At 40.6% G+C, this 17,948-nt stretch overlaps 1 protein-coding gene across 1 annotated transcript in view; it reads left to right on the top strand.

The window, feature by feature from the left end:
- LOC115779873 (pleckstrin homology domain-containing family A member 6-like) overlaps positions 1-17,948 on the top strand; it is an 81,686-nt gene that overhangs the window by 47,806 nt on the left and 15,932 nt on the right. Inside the window, 8 exon segments of the mRNA XM_030728756.1 lie at positions 1,506-1,617; positions 1,730-1,869; positions 5,356-5,517; positions 5,909-5,984; positions 6,279-6,373; positions 6,830-6,988; positions 7,298-7,444; positions 7,936-8,069. Coding sequence (XP_030584616.1) covers positions 1,506-1,617; positions 1,730-1,869; positions 5,356-5,517; positions 5,909-5,984; positions 6,279-6,373; positions 6,830-6,988; positions 7,298-7,444; positions 7,936-8,069 — 1,025 coding nt within the window.

Here is a 17,948-nt window from a genome sequence, read left to right as displayed (position 1 = left end):
CTTTTGTGATACACTGTATATTACACATGATCATGTGAATAATAATGAAAAATTAAAAATAAGATAAGATAAGATAAGATAAGATAGTGTTTATTTGTCACATGCACAGTTATACACAGTACAATGCACAGTGAAATGTATTTTGTACCTGCAACCTTATATACACACACATATAAATAAGAAGAATAAAAATAAAAAAAAGTAATTCACACTATACACTATACTCTATATACTATACCTATACACACTTTTATAAATTATAATATTTACATTGTGCAATAATGGTCCAGTTAGGGCTCAGAGTTGAGCAGACGGATGGCTTGTGGGTAAAAAAATAATTAAATTATTAAATTAAAAAGGCTAACAAGAGGAGCCTATTGAAAGTTTATTATCATAGTCCTGAGCCTTTTTGTCCACTGATTTGTGTTTTGTTCTTTTGAGGTTGTGTCATTGTTATATTTCATCTATGTTTCTGAGTTTGCTCATGGGTTTTGATCCATAGTTTGTTATAGTTATTGAAGTCCATTCGTATTTCCCTTTGTTCTTCTTGTCTTCCCCGCATCTCTATTCCAGTGTCTGTTTTGTCCCTCTCTGTCATTGTCCCTTGTCTCATGTGTTTCATATTCAGTTGTATTCCCAGTGTTGTATAAAGTCTATGTTTGTATCATGTTTGGTCTTTTCCTGTTCCCTGTATGTTGTGTTCTGTTTTGTTTGCCCTGTCTTGTTGTTGTCATTCAGTCCACCTGTCCTTCCCAGGTGTTTCCTCTTGTCTCGTTACCTCATGTATATTGTCTGCGTTTTCCCTTGTCCTTTGTTGTGTCATTGTCTGTGTTTCCCCAATGCTGTGTGTTTCTCTTTTTTTTTTATATCTCTTTATGATTGTTTCCAAGGCTCATTATAGTAGATTCCAGTCCTGCCTTGGTTTAGGTTTTGTATTTTGCATTTTGTATACTGTATTCTCTAAAAGCCCCCAGCATTAAAGCTGTTCAGAGTTCAGCTCTGTTTCATGCATCTCACATTTGGTCCAAACTTGCCTGCCACACAGCCTTTATATAACATTTACAGAGCTCATATTGAAAAAGCAGACATATTCAGCCCAACAGTGCAGATCATGACTCTGGTTTCAAAATATGCCAAACAAGACAGTGTGTATATAGCTCTATATAGTACTTTTCTACTCTAATTGAGCACTCAAAGTACAAACATAACATGTTTGCATTCATGCATTCACACCCTTATTCATATAAGCAGTTTTTCAATATCTAAGTGCTTTCTTTTTAACATTTGCATATGCATTCACATTCCAATGAATACATTGAGAGTAACTCGGGGTTCAATATTTTGCCCAATAATACTTTGCTTTTTTACTTTATGATTGTTCAAATGTAACAAAGAAGCCATTTACTTTTACATTTACTTTTTAACTTATTTTACCAATATTAGAGAATGTCTGCTAGTTTAAAGTAGTGCTAGCAAGTACTTTTTGTTTTATGTCAATTTTTCAGAGTGAATTAGTTCAGAGGCACATCCAGAAAGAGTTTTGGAGAGTCCAGGACGTATTAGAGGGTCTGCACAAAAACAGCTCATCCAGAGGCATCAACACAGCCAAGCACAAAGGTAACAAGCAAACTGGATTTTGAACATGATCATATTAATGGAAATGCCTGTTTCTGTATTCTATCTAATGACTCTGTTCCTGCCTCCTCACATTTCTTTTTCTCTTTCACAGTGGCCAGTGGTGCATCAGGCTCCTTTAGCACCAATAGTCCAGCCAGTCCCCTCAGCTCAGTAAGCCTAACCAGCCCACTCAGTCCCTACTCCCCAGTGCCTGTTTACCAGGCCTCTCCCACTAAACAGTTGGTCCTGGAGGTAAGCACCAGACATAAAAGCTTGGGGCCATGTTCAGTGAAAAATCTGGCAAGGGCTCATGCTCAGAATCTAGAACTAAATCTGAACTGCATAGAACAAGGCTCTTCAACTCCAGGCCTCAAGAGCCCCTGTCCTGCAGGTTTTAGATGTGTCCCTGATCCAACACACCTGAATCAAATGGCTGAATTACCTCCTCAGTATGCAGTCAAGTTCTCCAGAGTCCTGCTAATGACTTCTATATTTGACTCAGGTATGTTGAAGCAGAGACACATCTAAAACCTGCAGGACAGGTTACAGGGAAGCTGACCAAATATTGTATGTAGAACATATAAATTGTTATGGTTGTTAAACTTGTGAATGTAATTTTTAACAGTCCACCCCAGTTTTCCAGAACCTCACATAGTCCTTGAGAAGATTAGACCCTATAGAGGAGGAAACAGAACAAAACAAGACAAAGAGAAACAGAACTCAAACTATGACCAACCTATAAATTCATACAAAGCCAGAGAACAGATGTTTTCTTGGTGTACAATGTGAATATTCTAAATATACCAATCAGCTATCAGACTTCAAATGATTGAACCACATTCCTTGATTAAAAATGGTAGAGAATGATCTCAGATTTCAGAATACTTTATCCATAACAATCAAAGTGCTTTGTACAACATGTTTTACCCACCCATTCACACGAGCACTTCTTTCTGTGTCTAAGTACTTTCTATCTAACACTCAAGAATACTTTTTAGCAGCCAGGGGACATAATCTTTTAGTGTTGCACCCCTAAATTGTTTTCCAAATGTCTAACTCATTGTTAAAAAATGCTGATTCAATTTCCTTCCCAACTGCAAAATGGGAAGGAACCCAAATCAAAGCTTCTGGACACAATAATGTTTAAACACCTTAAAAGTCTGTTAAAGCCAAAAATGATAACGTATACAATACAAACTGTCCATACAACACACTATGCAGGACAAAGGATGTTCCAATTGGGTCTTTCATACTCAAACATATACACCCACCTCACAGACATCTCTCCTGAGAACTACATATGCTATACAGTCCAACAGGATACCATAATTGCCATAAAAACCTTAATTCAAAGATTGAATCAGAATACTATGCAGTTTGGTACAGGACAAACAGGTTAATTTGGTATACTGTATTTACAGTAAAACTCTGGGTTGGACTGGTGCACAGTGTCTGTCAGAGTTACAGGTTACATCAAGTGTAGCAGAGGTTAAGTTGAATTTAAGCTGATGATGCTGAGATTCATTCACTGAATTCAACATTTATACAACCCGCATACTGTCAGTATAAAAAAGGTATAAACAGAATACTGTCAGTGAAAGTGATGGAAATCAGTTAAGATAGCTTGTGAAATATTGGGTTACAGCTTGTTGAATTCAGTTCAACCACCAATAGCAGTAAACCTCAGAGCAGCAGCAGGTCAGCTGATCACACCAAGAAAATTTACTGGCGCTCCCAATAGAAAGTTGTGATTCTTTTCCCTACTAGCCACTACAACTGATCTTAGGGTTCTCCCACCTTCTGGATCACGCTTTAACTTCTGATTATACTCATTTTTGTGATCAGGTGTGGGCACAGAGATACTTTACAATGCAGGCAACAGAAAATAGAGCTATTTTTAAATTCCCTTTCACTGCTTGTGTCCTACATGGCAGATTCAAGCTGAATATGTTCATTATGATTAAAATTTAGATTGGAATAACAGTTGTATTCTCATGTAATATTATGTTAATATATTAATATAGCTGGTTTAATTGGCTTTACACAAAAATAGCTGGTTGAAACGTCCCCCAAAGAGCTAATTTTACTTTTTAACTTTACACTTTTTCACTTTTAATTGAGTAAAGTTTAAGAAGTACTTTCACCAGAGCATTTTTTACACAAGTATTTGTTCTTCTACTTAAGTAAAGACTGTGTACTTTTGCAACCACTGAGTGTAGCTCACTGAACGTTTATGAAATTCTCAGATTTACACTGCTCAAAAAATTATAGGAAAACCTTTTAATGAGTATAACATCAAGTCAATTAGACTTCTGTGATATTGATCGTGTCGGTTAAGAGGTTTTTAATCACTTTTGGATTAATTGGTGTTAATGAACTTTTAAAGACAGACACATTGAGCAGGTGAAGCCACAGGTTGCTTTCATCTTAAGTATACTGAAGTTCTTTTAATTAAAGCAGAAAAAAAATATTAGTCATTATCACAGGTTATCACAAACAACTGTGAATATTTCTGTTTTACAAACAGGTGTAGATGCCATAAACAAAATGTCCCATATTTTACTTTAAAATTTTTAATGAATTTTATTGGTTCAACTGGGCAGCACGGTGGCGTAGTGGTTAGCACTGCTGCCTCACAGTTAGAATACCATCTGGAAGGCCTGGGTTCGATTCCACCTTGGCCCAGGCCTCTCCCTCTCTCTGTGTGGAGTTTGCATGTTCTCCCCGTGCTTGCGTGGGTTTCCTCTGGGTACTCCGGTTTCCTCCCACATTCCAAAGACATGCACTTACTAGGGTTAGGTTAATTGGCTACTCTAAATTGCCCATAGGTGTGAATGAGCACGTGAATGCGACCTGTTCAGGGTGTACCCTGCCTCTCGCCCTGTGACAGCTGGGATAGGCTCCAGCCCCCCCGCGACCCTTAACAGGATGTGCGGAAGCGAATGGATGGATGGATGGAACTTTCCTCTGTGTTGTAGTAAGTTAGCTTTAGTCAAACAAGCCATTGTCAATTCAGTTTGAGTTCAATGGGCTCCAAATAAATTAAGAGTTCAAGTTGTTGAGTGCAGTGCTTCAAGAGTCCTACCACACAGATGAACTAAGTTGAGTTGAGTTGGTGCATATGAATAATCAAGAACAATTAAACCCAAGGACAAACCCTGAGTGTAAAGGGGTTATCACATTCAGTGGTGTAATCTCCTTTTTAGGAAAATTTGTGTATGTATACAAACATTTTTTTATATAGGGCAGGGGGTCTTTGACCAGTTCACTGATTTTTGATCCTTTCCATAAAGGAAAAAACCACACAAAACCCAGTATCTACAAGGGTCTATGAACAAAAAGGAACAATAATGCATTAAATGAAGATGTTACTGGAGATTACCAATGTCATAACACTGAGCAAGCAACACAGAAATGTGAGGGGTGTACTCACTTTGTGATACACTGTAATTCATATGATTTCCAATTAATATGTGGAAGCCATGTTACCTGCCACATTAATATCTGTAAATAATGCTTTATTATTTACCAATGCTTTATAGTTTACCACCTATGGATTTTCACCTAACTCCTTAATATGGACTCTAGACCTCTTCCATGTAATCATTACCATGATTGTATCTGCTTTGGACTTTGCCTGGCTTAATGTCACTTCTCCTGATATGCAGCACTCTCTCCTCCTCTTACCCTCTGTTAATTTCCTCCTTCATTCCCTACCTACTGCTTTTGGTGACCTAGGAAGGCGTTCCCCCTAGGCCTCCTCTTCCCAAGTCCTATTACCCATTGGATCCCTCTAATTCCTTTCCTCCCTCCATCCTTCCTCTGTCTTCTGACACCACCAACTGGTTATACACCTTGGGCATCGATGGTGGTTACCTTGAAGATTCTAACTTCAGAAAGGTATTTAGGTATTTCTGCCAGTATCTTCTGTTTCTTGAAAAAAAATCTTGCTACAAACCTTGGTGCCGCACATTTATAGAATTCATTTGCTTTTGGAGAAGACAGCTGATCAGTAGCAGAATAAAGATATACTACAGTTAAACTGTTGCAAAAAGAGCTGATTTCTACAATTTCTTGAAAATAGGGAGACTGTTTCAGCCATAATGCGATGGCACCATTGTTTTAAGCAATATGTTGTTTCTGCCATTTCAGGTATACCAGCTGTTGCTCTCATTAATATACACAGAAAGACATTAAATAATGTGTTCTTGTTAACCATTAGTTTGGACTATACTAGATTTTTTTCACCATCTTCAGGTTAAGTATTTCTTCAATATTTCTGTATTTGCAGCCCAAGATTGGAGAACTAAACAATATCAGTGATGATCAAGAGTGGGTCCAGAACAGGCAATCTACCATGAATAAAGGTACCACAATCTAATATTAAGTTCCCATTTAATGATGATAGAACAGCATATAAATGGCACACAGAACCTCATGAAGCATGGGAGAGAGATTACACTAAGAGAGATTACATTGAGTTGCTGACATTAGCAACTTAAATATTAAGAATTCAGTATTATGTCTTTTGAGGTGTGATGGTATGATTTAATAAAGTTAGATTTTAAAGACTGCATGCACTGACTCATAGTATATTGTTTGAAAATACATTCTATTTTCTGTCCTGTACTTATGGAATTATTTATGTTTTCACTTGTCAGTTGGCATAATCCCTCCTAGAACCAAATCCCCCACTGATGAATTGCAGAGGAGCTTTGCTGAAGTAAACAGCAGAGTGCCTAATGGAATCTCCAGGGTATGTCAGCCCACTTTTGTTAGGAGACAGAAAATACAAGCCTTGACAACAAATAATAAACAATGAACAGGTTGGTGGGATTGGTAATTGCAGATCAGAAACATATATTTAGATAGAGATACCTCCAGAAAGTTAAAGTAAAACACAAAGTATGTGAGACAAGAAATACAAAGTTATTGACATGCACCAAGTAGCATATAAATAAATGGAGAGAGAAAGACACGCAAGGAGATAACTCATATTCAGGACTAGCCCATATGTTTCATATAAAAGTCTTATAAGAATTTTTATAGAAATTGTAATAAAGTGAAAATGAAAGTGCCCCGTTAAGCAATTTTCTCATACAGTGTAATGTTTTCTTAATTCAAAATTATGTATGGGACACATGCCTAAGTATTAGACATAAATATTATGAATGAATAAATATTTATGTTGAGTTTATTTTTCTTGTCACAGGAACGGCCCAAAAGTGCAGTGTTTCCTGTAGAAATTAAGTTAAAGATGAGTGTGGAGGAGCAGAATGAGCGACTTCGTCGCAACCAGAGCAGCTCTGTGAAGGACAAAAGGCGAAGTCTAAACCTGTCAGGAGGACAGTCTCCAGCCACTTACAAAGTGGTATGATCAAACTAATGATGATGTTTATCAAATATTTAAACACAATATAGTTTAAATATATGTACAGTAAGCCAACAGAGTAAATAATTAGTGAGAGTTAGAATCGTTGCCTCACAGCAAATAACAAAAAGATAGAGAATAGTTTACACTGTTCACCTATTTGCAATTCTGGTACTTCCAGAAAATTGTCATTATTATTTAAATAGGGTATTCACTTTTTAGCTAGCACATCATTAAATTGTATGTGTTGCGTGTGTGTGTGTGTGTGTGTGTGTGTGTGTGTTGGGGGGGGGGGGGGGGGGGGTGCAGGTTCGTAGGCAGCTGACAGCACATGAGATTGACATCAAGGACTTAGAAAAGGCAGTACGAGGGCAGGGACAGGAGTCACCAGAGGAAGAAATTGCTCGTCTGAGACGCCTGCAGATGGAACCAGAACACGACCACATCAGCAAAGAGGTGTGACAAGACAGCCAATACATTGTTTCACTCTTTCACTGATTCTGTTTATAACCAAATATCAAATGCATCATACATCACCTTTGTGGCCATTTTAAGGTGTAACAGAGGTTCAGAATAAGCTTACGTTTGTGTCCAGTGCTGTGGAAAATGGTGGTTGTGTAGCTCCTTTCGGCAGACTGACTGGTGCCTATAGTAGTACTATCAAAAACATAAAAATTATCATGAGAGTTGACTTCAGTACATCTAAAATGTGGGCACCTATTCACCTTAAACCTATTCACCAGTCTCTCATTTTTTAAGACCACTTCCATTAGCTCACATGCCACCCAGCATTTCATTTACATTTTCCTTTAATAAAAACAGACACATCAGAATTTTCCTGTGAAGAGGTCTGTCTATTTAAACACTATGACACTATGAAAGATAAAGATAGAGAATGGTGCATCAATGTGCACAAGTGTTCACACATTTGTTCTTATTTGTTATAGCTCATGGCTTCTGACAAGGTTCTGATCCCTGAGCGCTACCTGGATATGGAGGATGACACTCCTTTGAGCCCAGAGGAGCAGAAGGAGAAGGAGAAGAAACTGGATCGAATCAAGACCCTCATTGCCAAATCAAAGTTCAGTTTTGACTCACACCTTTATTAATAAGCCAGTTTTAAGCTAAAAAACAAAAAACAAAACAAAAACACTGGCGTCTTAAAACCCCTTAGAACAGAAACAAAAAGCGGGTTGTAAAAGTAAACAACCCCTACCACACAACTACTCCAACATGTCATTCAATAATATGACTCCCTTACTAAGGCTCTTATCCTGCACCACAATAACATTAAACCCCTGTAAAACTTGCAGGGCAAATACAAACAGCCAATATGCAACACATAGTAAATAACACAATGAACCAGCTGTTATATGGCTGCTATACAGCAGACATCAAGCAGCAGTCAAGTCAGAATAACTTGGAATCAGTCAGTTGTAAATGCTAGTGTACTCGGGCCAGTTTGATACGCCCTGACTCATGGTAACTCGCGCTGATCCTCCTCTATGGACTGGACAAAGTTAGTAGCCTCAGAAGCTGATGACAACCACCTTTTCTCGCCACTCTGGAGTATGACGTGCAGCTTCGCTGGGAAAAGAAGAGATGGCTGGAGTCCCTCCTTGTAGAGTTGAGCCATGACGTCCCGATACGTACCGTTTCTTCAGCACCTCCGCACTGTAGTCCTCGTAAAGACGAAGCTTGTGACCCCGGTACTCCACATACGCACATTTCCACGCCTCTCTCATCACTAAACTCTTAACCTGGAAGCGGTGAAAATGGATGACGGGGTGCGGGTGTCCGCCTGGCCCTGGTTTCGGTACGGGGATACGGTGTGCTCTATCCAGCTTGGGTGGAGAGGACAGAACCTGGTCCCCAAATACATCCAGTAGAAGCTGAGAGAAGAAGGCAGTAGGCTGTGGACCTTCGATAGAGTTGAAGGTCCACAGCCTTCGACTCCACATACAATTCGTATGTTTTGGCATCTGCTTCTCCCTTCAAGATCAGAGAATTTCAGCTTCAGAAGCCTGTTTTCCAGCTCTGAATTTGAAGCTTCGAGCTGCTCCAAGCGCTAGCTAGCATCATTAGCATTAGACTCGAGTTCACTAATATGTTGCCCATGTCCTGAGATAGTCGATTGAATTATGTCCAACTTGTTGTTTAGGATAATGAATGAAGACTTGAAGTCAACTGACAGATTTTCCCAAAAGTTCTCAAGCAAACCCACTACCTGCGTTGCGGTCAGTGCTCCACTAGCCTCGTTAGCTGTGTTAGCACTCGCAGAGGACTGATCCTTTCGGCTGCCCTTGGTGGATTTCAACATAATTCACCAAACCTTAGTGCCTTCTCAAGTTTTAGTGCGTTCAGTAAAAAACAGTTATGCGCTATAGAATGGGGTATTAACAGTTAAAGAGCAAGTGTTAGCGGGAGCCTACGCTTTGCTGCCTACTCCATCGCTCACCACAGTCTAAAGCAGTCAAAAACAGCTGTTGACGAAATATTTTCGTTTTCATCAACGACCCTTTTTTTATGACGAAAACGAGATGATAACTAAATTAAAATCCAAGCCAAGCCAAGTTTATTTATAAAGCACTTTAAAAACAGCAACCACTGACCAAAGTGCTGTACATAAAACACAATTGGACAAGAGAAAAGTAAAAAAGATAAAAGATTTAAAAATTTACACACAAATAAACAACTATACAATGCATAATTTATCCTAACAATAAATTAATAAAATAATACACACCAATAAAAACAATAAATCAATAACATAATACACACAAATAAAACCAATAATAAAAAGCATAATTTATCCTAGAAATAAATAAAATACAAATTTCAATAGACAGCCGCTCCTATTAATCAAAGGCCAAACGAAACAAGTGGGTCTTAAGAGCAGACTTAAACGTGGCCAGTGAAGAGGCCTGTTTAATCTCTATTGGCAAAGTGTTCCAGAGTTTTGGACCTGCCACAGCAAAGGCTCTGTCTCCTCTGAGCCTCCGCTGTGTCCTCGGCACATCCAGAAAAAGCCGATCAGCTGATCTGAGTGACCGGGAAGGGGTATGTACGTGCAGCAACTCGGAAAGATAAGGTGGGCCAAGGCCATGAAGTGACTTAAAAACAAATAAAAGGATTTTAAAATGAACTCTAAAATACACGGGCAGCCAGTGCAGTGAGGATAAAACAGGGGTAATATGCTCTCTCTTTCGTGATCCCGTCAATAGGCGTGCAGCAGCATTTTGAACCAGTTGCAGACGGGCTAGAGCAGACTGGCTAACACCAACATATAAAGCATTGCAGTAATCCAGTCTAGTGGTAATAAAAGCATGGATCACAACTTCAAAATGCTTCTTCGATAGTATATTTTTTATTTTTGCCAGCTGCCTCAAATGAAAGAAGCTAGATCTCACCACTGCACTGATCTGATCCTCCAATTTAAAATTCTCGTCCATAATAAAACCCAAATTTGTGACAGATGGCTTTACATATTGTGATAATGACCCCACGTCCACGGGGGAAGATCCACCTGGGACACTAGGGCCAAAAACAACCACCTCTGTCTTTTTCTCATTAAAACTCAAGAAATTTAGAGCCATCCATGCTTTAATATCATCAAGACACTTAAACAGGGTCTGTAAAGAGTGGGTTTCCTTGCGTTTCAAAGGCATATAAATCTGAGTATCATCAGCATAGCAATGGAAAGCAATTTTATGCTTTCTAAGAATGCTTCCGAGGGGGAGCAAATACAATGAAAATAACAGAGGTCCTAAAATTGATCCCTGTGGTACTCCACATGTTAACGGAACAGAGGATGATTCAAACTCATTTAGATTTATGCAGAAAGACCTTTGGGTCAAGTAAGACTTAAGCCACTTCAAAACAGTGCCATGAAAACCAGCACAGTGCTCTAAACGAGAAATTAAAATATCATGGTCCACTGTGTCAAAAGCAGCCGTTAAATCTAAAAGCATTAAAATCACATGATCTCCTGTATCTGTAGTCAAAAGAATGTCATTAAACACCCTCAACAATACAGATTCTGTACTGTGGAGAGGTTTAAAACCAGATTGAAAGATCTCAAGAATATTATTTTTATCTAAAAAGGCTTTCAACTGGTTATAGACAACTTTCTCAAGTATTTTAGATAAAAAAGGGAGTTTAGAAATAGGCCTAAAATTAGATAACACAGTGGGGTCCAATCCAGGTTTTTTGATCAGTGGTTGAATTGAGGCATGTTTAAAAGATTTAGGAACAATGCCTAAGGATAAACTATTGTTGATAAGAGCCAGGACTAGCGGGCCTAAGGCAGCAATAGCCTCTTTAAAAAGTCGGGGTGGAATGGTATCTTTAGGAGATCCTGAGGGCTTCAGATGACTAACAGTCTCATACAGCAAAGACAACGTAATCGGCTCAAACTGGTACAAGGCAGTCGAGCAAGGAACCGAGACTGCAGGGTCAAAAGTTGGAGGTGATATGAGGGCCCTAACATTGTTTACTTTATCCACAAAGAACCTACAGAATTCCTCACATACCTCAGGTGAAGGCTCAATACCTGTATTCTGGGGGGCATTTAAAACTTTATCAATAGTATTAAATAAAATACGAGGCTTGTGGCAATTTGACAAAATTATCCTTGATAGGTGCTCTCGTTTGGCATGTTTCACAACTACCTGGTAGTGATGCCAACAGTCTCTTAACATTTGAAAAGACACCTGTAATCTGTCTTTTTTCCATTTCCGTTCAGCTTTCCGACAATCTCGTCTGGCAGCACGAGTTCTGTCATTTAACCAAGGCTCTAGCTTAATTTTAGGTTTCCTGAGCTTCAATGGGGCCACTTCATCTAATGCAGTCTGGCAGATAGAGAGAAGCCAGGAATTAAGCATCTCTGTGTCTAAACATACAGACTCCGGAATTCCGCAGTTCTGTTCGATAATGGCGGAAAAACGGGCAGCAGTGAGCTGGTTTACAACACGACGACTACGTGCAGAAACACAAGATTTCATACGGCCACAAGGCACAGCAATGTCAAAAAGCACGGGCTTATGATCTGAAAAAACAGCATCATTTAACGACAAGTTAGAAATAGACAGACCATAGGATAAAACAAGGTCCAGAGTATGCCCACGTTCTTGAGTGGGCCCAGATACCCATTGCATAAAATTAAAAGAAGTAATCAAATTTAAAAAGTCCTTGACCAACGGTTTATCAGGACAACAAACATATATGTTAAAATCACCAATAATAAGGACTTGGTCATATTTGGGCAAAATTTCTGCCAACAGTCCAGAAAATTCATTTAAAAAGTCCTTATTATATCCAGGCGGCCTGTAGATAATAACACATATCACAGGATGAGAACGACCCAATTCAATTAAACTTACTTCAAAGCTGGAGACAGGTGATGATGGGAGCAGCGATTTACATTTATACATATTCCGATAAAACGTCGCTATTCCACCTCCACGGCCTGACGTCCGGGGACAATTTATATAGTCACACTCAGGCGGTAAAAGTTCAGATATGACACTGAAATCACCAACATTCACCCAAGTCTCTGTCACACAGAGAAAGTCCAGTCCATTTGAGGTGAAGAAATCCTTAAGAATAAAAGTTTTATTTGAAAGGGATCTAGCGTTCACCAGGCCAAACCTCACGGACACCGGCGGAGTCGGGATGTTAACACTGCAGACATCCTGGCGAAAGGTCCGCAGATTTCCCAGATCCACTCCCCGCCGCTTAGGACGGCAAAACCGCAGGCGGTAAGGGTGTGGCAGCAGGGCCGGTCCTTCAAAGTCAACAACAGGCGTCAACCAGGTGTACGCAGGGTCCCGAGAGCACCAAAGAGAAAACCAGTTATGAGGCACTCCATACACAGGGTACCACGAATATCTGTCAGTTTTCCCAGTATACTGTGCTAAGTAGGCCTTCATCCTCACCAACCTCCCACCACGTCTCCCACGGTAACGGGAACGTTTCCTCCGGCGAGGTGGACCCGAAGCGCACCTAAGAAACTCCGGAACTTCTGACAAAACCGGTGGCATGGTTTCTTGGTTGCCGTAAGTAAACTTTGTTTCGGCCAAAATACGAAGATCCAAGAGAGTTTGGCGATCATAGACCAACAGAGCGCTGACACTGAATTTTTGTAAAAAACCCGTCAAAAAAAGCACCAGTGCAAGCAGGCAAGGCAGAGACAGACGGCAGATAAAAATGAATGATAAAAACAATGACAAAATTAATTGACACTTTCGTCAACTAATGAAAATGAGATGAAAATGACTGTGGGGATGACATCCAATCAGAGCTTACTTAATTTTGTGACAGGGCGGGACAAGTTAGGAAAACATCCAATCAAAGGCACAGTTGCGCAAATATGCTCTAAACCCGGGAAGACCAAACTAGCTTGCGATTTGTCATTACTTCCGATAGAACTAAGTTATGTAAAGCGTTAGCAGGGAGAAAGAGAAGAGCCGATGTATGGACACATTTGTCCTTTGACGTTGTGACAAACAAAACAATGTGTAAACTATGTGGGGCGCCTATCTTGGGTTAAAAAAAAAAACACAAATCTTAAATGACATGTGCAAAACAGTCACCCAGATCTCCATGCAAAGGTGAGCATTTTAATGTCATACAGGGTAAAGAGTTTTTCCCAGTTTAGCGTTTGTGTTTAAAGAAAATCACCACACCGTGGTGGATTAGCCTTTCCTAATCTTAGTCCTGAACACTGCCCTGTAACTTTCAGAGCGTGCACTGCTGTAAAGCGCACATATTATCTCAGTAAGGTAGTGTTAATGGTCCGGTGTGTGGGAAGTAAGTGAAACGCTAATGTTAATTAGGCCCGAGCCAACCGAAGGGTCATGTCGAGATGTTTCCGAAAACATATATATGAGGGTGACTGGAAAAGCGGAATATTGGAATTGTTAGCGTTATTCATTAGGCCCGAGCCAACCGAAGGGTCGGCGAGGAGCCTATTGGAATTGTAAGGGGGGGAGGTGCAAAAATGGGGGCGGTCGCATGGGGCGCGGTCGCAAGTGACCCCGGACCTCATGGGGACGTGCGCCATGTCGAGACGTTTCCGAAAAGGTATATTTCAGGGTGACTGGAAAAGCGGAATATTGGAATTGTTAGCGTTATTCATTAGGCCCGAGCCAACCGAAGGGTCAGCGAGGAGCCTTTAGTGATTGTTGGGGGGGGGGGGGGGGGCTATAGTGATTGTTGGGGGGGGAGGTGCAAAAATGGGGGCGGTCGCATGGGACGCGGTCGCAAGTGACCCCGGACCTCATGGGGACGTGCGCCAGGTCGAGATGTTTCCGAAAAGGTATATATGAGGGTGACTGGAAAAGCGCCTAATTGTTTTTGTTAGAGTTCTCCATTGTTTTTCTTTATTTCTTCTTGTTGTTCTTTCTGACTAAACGAACGCAAATTTGACCCCCTGAACATATACGAAAACTCAGTTTTTTTCGCTAGACTGCTCAGGTCTGGCGAAAAATTTATTTTTTTAATGTTGCCAAGAATAAATTCTAAAAGGGGGCTCCACGGCGCCCCCCAGAAATTTCATTTTTCGGCTTCCTATGGGAGAGGCCAAGATCAACTTTGTCGTAGAACCACGAAATTCACGTCACACAGAGAGCATACCAAGACAAGCAAAAAATCCTCTTGGAGCACCCCCCCACAACAAATAGGAAGTCAGCCATCTTGGCCTGAACTTTGACCTTTTCCAGTTCAGTGATTGTCCACACCTCATATTTGAAACATCTCCTAGGGCGTTATACCTACACACACCAAAATTGCTCAGCATAATCTACACAAGTAGGGCCTCAAAAGTTCTTCATGGTTTTATAGAATATTAAACGGTCTTATCACAAGGGGGCGCTGAATTTGGCCTTCGTTTTGGCCTTTTTTTGTCTCACCTTTTCTGTCATCACTCCTACATGCTTTGCCCGATTTGTCCCAAACTTTCATAACTTATGTACAGTACCACCATGAATCCATAAATGGAGAAATAATGGCAATTCCTGCTATAGCGCCCCCTACATACTCAAACTAAATTTTACATGGAGCTCCAAAATTTTAGTTACTCCTACAATTATGACATTTGGTTTACACATTCTCTATATCACCCTGATCAAAAAGTCAATCAGACCCATGCCTCATTTTGCACCCCGCCCCAGTAACCACGGCCCCAATTCCCCATTCATTTTCAATGGAAAAACGAACATTTCTGCATGACACACTTTATTCACGTCTTTAGAGCTGTACATTGACCAAAAACATTTCCAGTGAAGCCCATGATGATGTTACACTGCAGAGGGGCGTGGTCCTGGCGCCATGGCAAGCTTCGATCCTTCGCCGTGACCTTTTGATTCCCTCTCATTCTCATATACTTTGTCCGATTGCGCTCAAACTTCACAATGGTGATAAGGACCCACCCCTGAACACATACACATGACATTATTGAATGCAGATATAGCGCCCCTATTGGAAACAGGAAGTTGCTCTAATTCAAACACTCATTGTCCAATCGGCACCAAACTTCAAAAATATGATAAGGACCCACCCCTGCACACATCCAGGTGACATTCAATGACAATCACCGCGCCACCTAGTGGAAACAGGAAGTTGCTCTAATTCAAACACTCACTGTCCAATCTGCACCAAACTTCACAAGTGTGATGAGGACCCACCCCTGCACACATTTATATGACATTGAATGACAATCACAGCACCACCTACTGGAAAGAGGAAGTATCTCCTGAACACATGCACATGACATTATTGAATGCCAGTTGCAGCGCCCCCTACTGGGAACACTCTAGCTCTGGTTTTACATTTGGCAGACGAAGCGGTTCGCTGGGGGTTTGCGAGGCTTGCAGGCGGTTCGCTGGGGGTTTGCATGGCTCACAGGTGGCTGGCTGGGGGTTTGCGGAGCTTGTAGGCGGCTTGCTGGGGGTTCGCGGGGGCTCGCAGGCGGCTCGCACGGGGTTTGGCGGGCGCGCAGGCGGCGAGGGCCTTTAACGCCGCTTGCGGCTTTAATTCTTTATTCTTCTTCTTGTTCTTTCTGACTAACCTGTTAACTGGTAAGGGCCCGCCCTCGGGCCCTCTGTAGCAATTTCCGACTTTGAAGCCTCATAGCGTCACAGTAACGCTGCCGTTTGCCCTTACGATGCTTTTATATGACAGACTAGACCCTCAGAATTGAATTGACACCTCATTTGTCCAATCATGTTATGAAATGGGTTCTCCAGAGCCAATAATAACCAGACAGTGTCATGTGACTTTTCTGGACCTGCCCCCAAATCTTGTCCAATCGTTCTGATTGGTCGACTCTGACCCAAAATCCGAAACCACAGATGTATAGCCAATAAAATTCCTGACATGTGGGTATATGGCGCTATGGGGTGGGTTTTCATATGAAACCATAAACTCCCTGCGTAACCAGTGCATCCTCCGTGCATGAAACTGAGCAGGAAGTGAGAGTCTGTGTGCAGTTGTGCGTAAACAGTGTTTACGATGCTTTTTCTCGCCAATGGATTGTCGGAATGGATCAAAAACAGACTATATTTATTCAACGAAGTGATGAAATGACTCACGAGAGTGGATTATTGTTTATTAGAGGATTTAATCGCTGATTCGACTGGTTTTACGGAATCTCGCGAACGAACAGCTGTACTCCAACGGTGAACCACGGTACGTGTTACGTTTTATTCTCAGCTCGTTGTCGTATTATATGCTGTTTAGATGTAATGAGGATGAGGAGGACAAAGGCTCAGAGCTTTTTTTTGACCAGTTAAATGTCTAAAGTTTTACAGAAAGCTTGATGCTTTGTGGTGGGCTTTGTGTACGTTTTGTTTGTGGGGTGGGGGGGTTGTAAGTTGTGTATCAGAGAAGGACTATTGGGAGGATTGTGGTTTTTTATTTTATGTGTATATGTAGTGTTTACATTTACTGTAACTTTTGATCAATATATAATTTATTTATTTTGTGTGTGTGAAGGAATCACTGAAAATAGACTTGGGGGGGTTGTGAATGAAGGCCTAACATTTTCCTTCTTTTACAAATCAGGGCAACCTCTGATTTATATGTCTATAATTGTAATTAATTTGTACTATCAGTAATTTTGTGTATAGCAGAGGATTCCTCAGGGTAGTATCTTTGAGTAGAGCCCTCATTGATGACTGTATGTTGAAGCATTGAGGAGTTACAGCCATTTGAAGTTTGGATTACAAAGGCTGCTCATATGTGGCACTTGGCCATCTCTAAATGGCACAAGCAAGACCACACCTGAGATCAACAGACAAAAACCTTTACAAAACAGTAGGTTTTTGTGCTATCTTGATAAAATTTGAAATACATGGTAAAAAGACTTCATTCTACAGCTTCATTATATTTTCCAATCCATACCTTCTACACTCAGTGTTTAATTAGATAAAAACTAACAGGAAAAATCCAGGCGAGGTAAAAATTGTCTAATTTTTCTGTGTTCCAAACTTAATAGCTACATACTCATTACAGTTACAGCATTTTTGACTGCAGAAATGAAAAATATAGCTTGTCTTCTTTACAAAGAGATCAAGCTTTTGCATGTACTCCAAAGAGTTCAGGAACAGCAGCTGATTTAATTTGGGTATGCTTTTTCAGGCGTTTTTGGTGATTTTGGAGCCGCCAGTTAAGGGGCTAAACGAACGCAAATTTGACCCCCTGAACATATACGAAAACTCACCATTTTCGCTACAAAGGTCAGGTCTGGTGAAAAATTTATTTTTTTAATGTCGCCAAGAACAACGTCTAAGAGGGGGCTCCACGGCGCCCCCCGGAAATTTCAGTTTTCAGCCCTCTAAGGGAGAAGCCAAAATCAATTTTGTCGTAGAACCACAAAATTCACGTCACACACAGATCATACGAAGACAAGCAAAAAATGCTCTTGGAGCACCCCCCCACAACAAACAGGAAGTCAGCCATC

Source organism: Archocentrus centrarchus, chromosome 5, assembly GCF_007364275.1.
Source record: "Archocentrus centrarchus isolate MPI-CPG fArcCen1 chromosome 5, fArcCen1, whole genome shotgun sequence".
Classification (NCBI taxonomy): domain Eukaryota; kingdom Metazoa; phylum Chordata; class Actinopteri; order Cichliformes; family Cichlidae; genus Archocentrus; species Archocentrus centrarchus.
The sequence above is the reverse complement of the archived record's forward strand: the minus strand, read 5'-3'. Positions and strand labels throughout refer to the sequence as shown.